The sequence below is a fragment of the Enoplosus armatus genome, chromosome 12, assembly GCF_043641665.1.
Source record: "Enoplosus armatus isolate fEnoArm2 chromosome 12, fEnoArm2.hap1, whole genome shotgun sequence".
Taxonomy (NCBI): domain Eukaryota; kingdom Metazoa; phylum Chordata; class Actinopteri; order Centrarchiformes; family Enoplosidae; genus Enoplosus; species Enoplosus armatus.
Window position 1 is genome coordinate 18,478,969 of NC_092191.1, and position 10,024 is coordinate 18,488,992.

Sequence of the window (10,024 nt, forward strand, 5' to 3'; positions counted from 1 at the left end):
TAATAATGTGGTTAATATGTGATGCTGGCCTTCTGAAATTAGGCTTAAAGTTAAGGTTGTCCTGCACATTAACTGGTGGTTACTAGACGTCAGTCACCAACAGTTAGCTGTAAGCTGATATCAAGCCAAAAGGAAGAGTGCACTCACTGGATTCACTATGCAGAGGCGAAGATGACTCTTAACGAATCTGCAGTGTATGTCGGTATGATTAATAACTCATGTAAGGCATTACTTAATAACATGTAATAGTCATGTGATTGCTTTTTTCAGTATAAGGGTTTGCAATTTGAAATCCAGTTATTACATTACAGGTACTGAATGCTCCATTACTTCGACAATTTGGGGGTCAGCTTGTGTGCTCACCTCTCACCTCCACAAAAATGTGACTCCCTGTAACTCCAGAGTTTTATTTAAATGTGTGTTCTCAGATGGCTCGCTTAGTGTCAACTTCCACTTCTACAGTGTAGGTTTTTGTTTTCTACATGTTAACTACAGAATATGTGAAGTGTAGGTTTAGAGGATTTTGGAGTTGCTAAAAGTCACCTTTGTAAAGTAACAAGTAATGCTACAACTGACTTTTGATGTTGAGTAATTAGTAAAGTAACTGGCCCAACACGGCTCTCCACAAGGAGTACAGTGCAGTCTGTGAAAACAGGTGTACCGTGTCTCCTGTGGCTCTGAAGGCAGCTTTCCAAAGTTTGATAAAATAATCCTGATGATGCTCTTCAGCTGCATTATGGGAAATGCAGGATTTCTAGCACTTTTGGAGTTTGACCCATACTAGAGACTAAAACTCAGGATATCTCGGCCTCTGCTGATTGAATTCTGACCATTCTTTTTTTTTTTTTTTTTTTTAAATCTGTCTCTTGTGAGTCTCCCGATTTTATGAAAGTGCAACACTTCATCACTGAAGTGCCCCTTTAATGACAATAATACATATAAGACAAAGTTATTGAGATGTGGATTAGAATTGTGATGCATTTATGATCACACAACTCCTCACAAAATCTACTGTGTGTTCAAGTAAATCTCCTTGCGAAATGTAAATCTAAACAAAATATAGATGAAGAGAAACAGGAAAACCAGCTCATCCCTATTTCCTGTCTAAGCGTGAAGCTGCACAAACCACAAACATAAAGCTATAGCTGGCATACACTTAATAATGTTGATTTGCATTACAGTCACATCTACCGAAAACTAACACCTCTAAATGGCGTGTGCATTGTAGACTGCAGAATGTATTTAATATGTACTTCCTGAGCAAATTAGCTCGGGTTAATATCAAAATGTTGCTCATGATGGTTCTATTGTACCATTATTTATACTGTTAAATATGTAACATTTGTGCAGAAACTCCTTACTTTCCTAAATATTTTCTGTTTGGTCCTTTTCTTTGCCCTTCATGACAGAAACACAGAGTGTGTGGGCTTAAACACACACACACTCACACACAGTGAGCGAGGGAGTGAGTGAGTCAGTGAGAGAGCGAATGTTTAAGAGGACAATGCAAGAGCTCACTACCCAGAGTTAGAAAACCACTCATCTAAATCAGGGAAATTATGATAATGGGGCATCTCATTATTCTCCAACTCACTGCGAATCAGTCACTGACATCACATCATTATAGACGTATTCATATAAACAGATTGGATGGCGTAAAGAGGAAGCTGACACCTTCAAAACTTTCTCATCTGCTTTGTCTAAATGTTTCCTCGCCTGTTTATGTGAGAGACAGGAAGCGCAGGTCTCAGGAAGGGGTTGCAGGGGGTCATGGTGGTCACCATTCGGGACAGGGGGGCTGCGTGGCCAAAAGTAGGACCCCCCAATTCTTTGATTGTCCTGTGAAAATATCATGATTTTGAGTCAGTAAATCACACATTATTTTGGGTCAGGACAGTAATCTTCATAGTGAAACACCAACTAAGACTGCTACAGACTGCTACTTAGAAAATACCCATAGGCACTTGTGTAATGAGTGAGCTTTGGCAAGCAAAAATCCAGAGGACGTCTGACCGTTGCAACAGACAGTTAATCAATCCAAGGGCTTGTCTTTTTTTCTGTTTTGGGGAAAAAATATGGGAGGCCAGCCTAATCAGCAGAGGAAACAGATCTCAGGGGGTGTCGGGCACCAGGAAAATGGATCTAGGTTGTGAAAAACCACGATTACCACGAGCTGCTCTGGATTCAACCATCTGGAGTTGCCGGCTCCAAAAGCCGGTAAAGTTCACTCAACTGGGGCCCAACTAGGAAACAGGTTTACACCTCCTTAACAGACAGCCAAAACTCCCGGAGCAGAGGGATGTTTGCTCCACACAGTGAGATGTGTTGAAGTGAATCATTTTCATTCATGTAAACTGACATTATTACAGTTACGCTGACTGTTAAAACACTTTTTTAAGCCGTTAAATCTTCTGAAATTAAATATCATCCATTGCTTTTGATGCCGCTTTTGAGAAAGACAGAAATCTGCTGTGAAATCTCCCCTATGCGAGGATGTTTTTTTTGCCCTCAAATTAACCTTCATGTCTTTTTTTCCCCAGTTTTCCAAGACTGCCATTCTCCTTCCTGTCTGTCCTCAGGAATGACATCCATTGTTTTTTAATCTCTGTCTTAACATTTCCAATTACTGTAGCCTTTACAGACTGACCATTAACTTGTATGTCACCAGCCCACTCATCCAAAAAAATACGATACACATATTGCTGATGCAAATACCTAAAGCTTAAAGTGATGCCACTCACTCTGTCTTTCTGCGTGCGAAGAACGACAGAAAAGGCAAAATACAATTCCAAATAAAATGCAAAAAAAAGCATTATTTTTTTATGTAATTATAGTAATTGTTTTTGACATTTGCCAATAACACTGGTGCACAGGCTTTACTAATCTTTCTCATTTTATGCTCTTTGATTTCTCTTTAAAAAACAGACTCCATGTATTTTTCTATGTGACGATATGAATTTGTTTTGTAATATGTGCCTTTCGTTGGATGGGAATTCAGCAGAACTGATTTAGGCTTGAAAGTGTTTTTCTTTGCAAGGTAAATTGTGAATGAATGGTAAAGCTCTGTGCGGGGGGTTGCCTGTGATTCAAAGTGGTAGGACTCAAAGCCTGCTGGACTGACATCAGACAGCTGCCTCATCTTGTGCAGTAACTGTCATGACGGTTTTAAACTAAAAAGGACGACTTGGCTTCCCTTTTCTTTGGAAAAAGCACAATTTAGTAAATAAGCTTAATATTCCTGAAAAATTAAATACTGAAAAACATATCAAACATTTTAAATGATTCTTCTACACAGTGTAACTCACTGTAGGCTAGGTATTCATGAGTACTCTGGGTTGTATTTAATTTTGAAAGGGATAGCTGTAATATATGTGCACATCTGTATGGTGAAGTCAGAATAATAACCTGAGGCATGAATGTCAGTGGAGTGAATTAGAACGCCCTCCAGTGGACATTCATGATAACGCTTGTCCTATGTCTTAAACCCGTATAAAAACAATGTGAGCTGTGGTGTGAGAAAACAAGCTCTGTGTATACAACAGAATATTAAGAGAACAGAGAAAGAATAGAAAGTTGATGAAGATGACAGATTTAATACATAATTGCTTGCAATGACTGATCACACACTTCATTCAGAGATTGGCCCACTGAGTGGCAAACACTCACCCAGAGGAGTGTGCAGGCCTGTGGACAGCTTGGACAGAGACTGCAGCATCAGCAGCTGGGTTAGCATAGACAGCCTTGCCTGTATATCCAGGGATGGTGCTCCGGCTGGCACAAATCACAAGGAGGCTTAACATCACCATGTGAGAGGAATTTCAAAGGTAACAGCTGTTTAAGAATCTGTTTTAGTAACACAAATGTGTGATTAAAAAAATAATTTGCAAAATAAATGTCATGCTGAATTAACAGTGAATGTATGTGTTTGTGTGTGATAAAGGTGCGTCTTACCGCGCTGTAGGAACATACGGGGGCATTATGCTCCTCTTAAGGGTCAGTGGGTGAAAGTCTTCATCCATGTTGTCAATGTTGTCCATGTTCTCAGAGCCGATTGTACCACTGCAAAAAAATACACGCATGAAGCAAGGTTAGCTCTAAGCAGACATGCCTGGGAATCGGAGTCATGAATTCACGCTAACGTATATGTTAAGACATTTGTGGTCTGGTCTTAACCATGAAGTACTCACCTGTACAAAGGGATCTGACCTGACCTTGGACAGCCACTGCAGCTGGAAAGAGGAGAAAGAGATGTTGCTTTAAAGCTGGTGATCATAACGTAACTGCTCTTAATAAAGAGGTCATTGGTTGTTGGGAACTCACAATGAAATGGGTTTCTTGGCATCCTTCCTCGATCGAAGCTGCTGTCTGTTCCACTCAGCGCCAACAGCCTTGGAAAGGACAATGACAACAGATCTTTTAGCACCGACTACATAAACACACACATAGGTAGACATGTGACGAATGCAGAAAAATAAACCCTTTCAGCCAGAGTTTTGTTTCAATGCTGCATGCAGTGTTTTATCATCAGCACATACTGTAATTACCACATTGATTTGAAGACATGAAAGAATAAGTCTGACAACAGAACAAAACCAACAATGTGTTAGTCCGTCTCTCAACACTTTCCCCCTTCCCCGGCCCGTCTGAGGCTCTCAGCCACAAGCCCATTGCTCCTACTGAAGATGTAAATCTTTCAAAACTAATATATAGTCACAAATATATTGTTTCATGCTGGGCACTGCGGTTTTAAGCAACATTACTCACAACATAAGTAAATAGTGTGCGCCCGTGAGTGACGGCAGCAGTATGTATAAGTGGGATTGGCTCAAAATAAACTGCAGTACCCATGTTTATCGTCATGAGGGACCCGTGTTTGGTCTTTTCATGGGATTTAACAGCAGTAAGAAAAATATAGACTATCACCAGACGTGTCCCTTATCTGGCTCCTCCAGTCTCTATGCTGCATTTTACATCGTGTGCCAACAGGTGAAAACTGACGGGAAATGTGCTGCAATGTTTTAAGGCACAGGGGGCACATTGTTGTATAGCACAAACAGCACAAACTGAGCTGGAGTTTCTGAACATGGTGGAATGAGAGAATGTAAATGTGCCTCCGACACATTTATTCCTTTCACTAAAACCAAATATAAAACAAACAGGAGGAGTGGTTTTCATTTTGAGAAACAATAACAGTTTGTTTTTTGTTTTTGCATTAATTACATTCAGGTAACATAATTCGATTTTTCTGGATAGTAAATGTCTTCCTTGAAAACCACCATTGAGTAATTACTTCAGCACAGCAGTAAATTTGCTCCTCTTTCCAGAGTAATTAGCTGGTAATCAGCTACTGCAGTGTAAACCTCCAGGAGCCCACAGCTGAGAAAAAGTCTTGACCAGTCTTGACTTGACTTGTCACTGTTTGCTCGCCGTGGCTCACCTGCCACAGCTGAGGGCGACTACTGTAGCGCCTCGATGAGGGACGCTCACTCACTGGGTCTGCCATTTTCTCCAGGGTTGTGTCTGGTGCCTTCAAGCGCCGGGGTAACTTTGTATCCCAACCAACTTCCTCATAACTCCTGCACACAGATGGGAAATTGCGGTTGTTAAACATAAGAACCAAGCGCCTTGAGTGTAATTGATTAAGTTGATTCCCAAAAGTTATTTGCTCTAATTTGAATTCTTAAACAGCCCTCTTCGTTGCACAAAGTGTATTAGACATCTTATTAACTGGGGAGCTAATTCTTCCCCGAGGCTTTAAGCAAGGCTACAGTCCATCGACATGATTTCATTGAGCAGCAATTAACACAACAAGAGGACGCGCTGTTCCCGGATGACATCACTGGAGCACAAAATCAAACCTATTCACTCTCCATAACCCTCAAAGCAAAATGACACAGTGTGTGTGGACTGTACATAATGAATTCTGTGGGAGGTGAGCTTTGTTTAGCTTTATTATTGAAAGAAGACAATTAAAGGTCACTGTGTTCTGACCTCTGTGTAGCAGAAGTGTATCTGGAGCGTTGAACTGCTGCTGAGTTGTCGGTCCACAGTCTCAGATCAGAAGAGAAGCCATCCTTAAAAAAACATATTCCTAGTTTTATTATATTGCCAGTGGTTTTCTTTTAAAGTAGGATATTAGGACGCAAGATGCTAAATTGTTATTCATTCTTAGTCACTAATTAGTACTGATATTTTTCTGTCTTTCTGTCTTTTCTTTATGGCTTACATAAATACTTTATTATTCAACATAAAGATTATGTTTTTTGAATGTTTATTCACATGTGTATATTTCTTAACCAGCGTCTCATACAAGCAGATAATTTGTTTTTAATATAAACAGCATCATGCCTAATGATCTTACAAATGACCGCTGATACTTGTAGGTCTGTAATGACTCCAAATCTGCCACCAGTCTGCACAAACTTATCTTAGTTAAAATCCCTGCAGTAACTTTAAATGGATAACAGGACAGAAAGATAGAAAATTACAAATATCATACATAAAATAAAACAAGGCCAAGAGTCCACAGCCATGCTAGCAGCTCTGTGAGGCTGTACTTTGGCACAGTGGGGCTTTGAGCTAAATGCTGACATCAGTGATCACTAAAGCCATCAGGATTCATCTTCAGGGAACCATGAATGTCTGTACTTAATTTCATGGCAATCCATCAAATACTTGTTGAAATATTTTAGTCTGGACCCAATTGGTGGACCAACTGACCAACATTACTGTCCCTAGAGCCACAGTGCCAGCATGCCTAAAAACACACAATGCCAGGATGTTGTTTAAATGATTAATGGAAAAACAAAAGTAAAGACAGAAATCTCTCTCTTAAGTGAATCTAAAAAAAGTCAATCATACAATTTGATGATTGTAGGCAATAACAAGCAGCATTGTGTTCATCACTTTCCTCCACGCCTCCATTCACTAGACAACACTTTAAACTATTCACTACATCTGAGCACTGTAAAGCCTCTCCTAAACCATCATAATGTACGCCAAGGAAATTATCATTACTTCAATTAGCAGACTCAGAAACAACATAATAAAGCATGGTTATGTTCTCTAGGTGAACATAACAGCAGGCTAATGTGATGCCTTAACATGTGTGGTGAGACCCAAACGGAGGGGGGGTTATGTGTCTATGGATCACTCTTTCATATGTAATGTGTTTGTGTTATGATATTGAAGTGATTAATTCACCAGTGATCTGATGATATGTAATAACAACTCATTTGTCCAGAAACCAAGACAGCTTTAATTCAACCAAACCAGTGCGGTGTCTGCACTGCAGTGGGTTGAGTGCATAAATCAATGAGTGCTTATGTGCTCAGAGAGTTAAACAGGAAAAATGAAAACAAAAATATGTTGGGCTCCATATAAATATATGGGATATGAATACTAGTAAGTAAGTAAATAAATGCTGTTAAGCAAAGCACTTCAGTAGGAAAACCAATTCATTCATCACCCACCTGATGTCCAGTGTGTTTATCAGAGAAAGTGCTGTGCGGAGTTGCTTTAGTTGATGTCCTCAGTGAGTGTGGTTGAACTTTAACAGGATCGGTCGAACCTTAGGATGACACAACAACAATAAAGTCTCTGGGATGCAGGCTAATTGTGAACTCTAACTATGCAGTAGTAACTCAAGGCCAGATTACCCTGCGAGGGGGTCCCCCCCCCCCCCAGTCCTCCGTCTCTGTGTGAATTGTGTAGGAAGCATGTTGCCTTTAAGTACCCATCAGGTAAAGAGCACACAGCAGACGGCAAATGTTTAATAAAAGCTTAATAATACAGTATTTTGCCTAGAGACGCAGATAGCAACTCCTGTTCTTGTTTAGTACCTGCCCCAGGTTTGTTGTGTTTCAGTTTGTTTGTGATAATTTGATTAAACAGAAATGTATGCAACATGTGTGCACAGTATCAACTGGAATAGTAAACTATTCTGTCCTCCAATAAACACAAGGCCTAACTTTTCTTGGATGTTTAACAAAGACTCACATCTGTAAAACTGCAATAAAAGCACAAATGGCAAACAGAAATCAAATAAAACCAATATACATTATACTGACACCCTGACACCATACTGGCAACAGAAAATGGGAGCTCCCAGCATCTTATTTATAACAGATAAAAATGGACTCAAACAGAGGACAGGGCAATAAAGGTAACAGAAACAGAATATGACACAAGGCGCCTCTATAAACAATATATAGGTGGAAGTACAGGAGCCACCTTAAGGCCCCTATTAAGGCTGCAACTAACGATTCTTTTCATTATTAGATATGTAGGGGTGTATGTGCACACAGCGACAGCAGCAGTGGCGTGGAGTTTGTGGCATTTGACGGTGTCATGTACTTTTATCTTGTCTTTTGTGTTTCACTGCTGCACAACAAATTGCCCTTTGGGGTCAAAGTGATTGATTGAGACAATATTTCTGAATCTGCCAGTTACTTTCTTGATTAATCGTTTGGTCTATAAAATCTCCAAAAACTGTGAAACAACGCCTATTCACACTGCTTGTTTTGTCCAAACTAACAGTCAACAACATACAACATATAAGATAAAGGAAAGTAGGAAATGTGAGCATTTGACATTTTTTGTAGAACAGCTGATCAATCAATTGACTAATTATATCAGCTCTAGTCTAGTTTCAGTCTTTGGGTCCCTGAGGCAGCTGCCCTGTAAGCTAGCCTTGACTACTCTACAATAGATACACTGTCCCGCTTCATAACTCTGACCTGCTCTGCGTCTGAAAAATATAAATTGTGATAGGCGCTAGTTATTAGTATTAATATCATTGGTGTTATTTGGAGCAAATGTAAATATAATCTCTGGTCATTTTACCACTGAGTCTCGCTCTCAAGACTGCATCAGGGATCCTCTTGGAGTTCCAGGCCTTGTCTTGGCTCAGGTCTACACAGATATCAGAGGGGTTTGGGGTTGTTTGTGGCCTTTCCTTGAAACCTGGAGGGACCCACAGAGCAGAGGCCACATGATGGAAATCTATGAAATTCGGTCGACCTTCGACCCCCAGGTCCACCTCCGCTCCGGCGCTCAGCTGGCCGCAGCAAGGATCCAGCAGGGGGACGTCGTCTCGTAAAGGAGCCAGGGTGACGTGCTCAGCAGGGGGGTGAAATCTAGCAAAAGGTGAGTTTGCACGTCCAGGTTCCAGTCCATCTCCACCACCAGCCCTGTACAGACTGGAGTTCAGCCGTCTGATGACATGCAGCTCTGCAGATAATGGCTTAAAGGAATCCAAAAATCCAGCCATTATTGCCACGGGAGAAACTCACAGAGTGTGTGTGTGTGTGTGGTTCACAGAGCAGGTCATAGATCTGCTGTCAGGCATAATGATGCAGTGAACGATGGTTGCCCAGAGACTGTCTTTGTTTGCTGCTCGGATCAAATTACTGACATGCAGAGAGGCAACATGACCTGCTGGCTGTGGAGGTGTATAGCTCTGCATACCTTAGCACAACATTTGTGTGTGGAGAATGGAGAACAAAGATATACAAAATAACATCCCCTGGTATCTATTTTGGATGCCACACACCAATAATTCACCTCAGGGGAGCATTCACAAGCAGTAATGGTTCCTCTGAGCTGCAATGCCTTGGCAACCTACAACTACGAATTTATCACGCTGACCAAATAAAAATGTTTTGTTGTGGTGGGGCAGCTGTTGTCCCTGGAAAATTACTCCACACAAATGTGTTTTGGTGCCAAATAATAATGAGAAGCCCTGGCCCCGCCTCAGGGTTTGGTGAACTGACCCTCCCGAGAGAATGCTACATTACTTCTTGTGATGGGTTAAGAATTGTTTATTTTCTTTAAAATATGCATTTTCTTCTCTACAGAAGATAGTGGATGCCTGCTTTTCCTCCAAGTGACCACTAGATGGAGAAATCGAGCCTGTATTGCCAAACGGTGACACTGGAAACAGGCCTGTGGATGCTGCCCTGTCCTCTTGTGAATAAAATGACAGTACACAAATATCACAGCAAAAAATATAAGTCCCAGTTGT

The 10,024-nt window shown here is 40.8% G+C and overlaps 1 protein-coding gene across 1 annotated transcript; it reads right to left on the reverse strand.

The window, feature by feature from the left end:
* Positions 1-1,700: 1,700 nt before the first annotated feature.
* LOC139293841 (protein SPMIP7) lies at positions 1,701-9,271 on the reverse strand. Its single transcript, XM_070915444.1, has 9 exons — positions 8,845-9,271; positions 7,473-7,570; positions 5,992-6,074; positions 5,438-5,576; positions 4,321-4,388; positions 4,188-4,229; positions 3,952-4,059; positions 3,667-3,771; positions 1,701-1,839 (listed from the first exon to the last, which is right to left on the reverse strand). Exons 1-9 carry the CDS (start codon positions 9,269-9,271, stop codon positions 1,701-1,703), a joined length of 1,209 nt encoding a protein of 402 aa, XP_070771545.1.
* Between the last annotated feature and the right edge of the window lie 753 nt (positions 9,272-10,024).

Coding starts and splice junctions, on each gene's coding strand:
- LOC139293841 (XM_070915444.1), bottom strand. CDS start 9,271: ATGGCTGGATTTTTGGATTCCTTTAAGCCATTATCTGCAGAGCTGCAT. Junction 6,075..7,472: donor ATAAACACACTGGACATCAG/GTGGGTGATGAA, acceptor TGTTTTTTTAAG/GATGGCTTCTCTTCTGATCT. Junction 5,577..5,991: donor TACACTTCTGCTACACAGAG/GTCAGAACACAG, acceptor ATCTGTGTGCAG/GAGTTATGAGGAAGTTGGTT.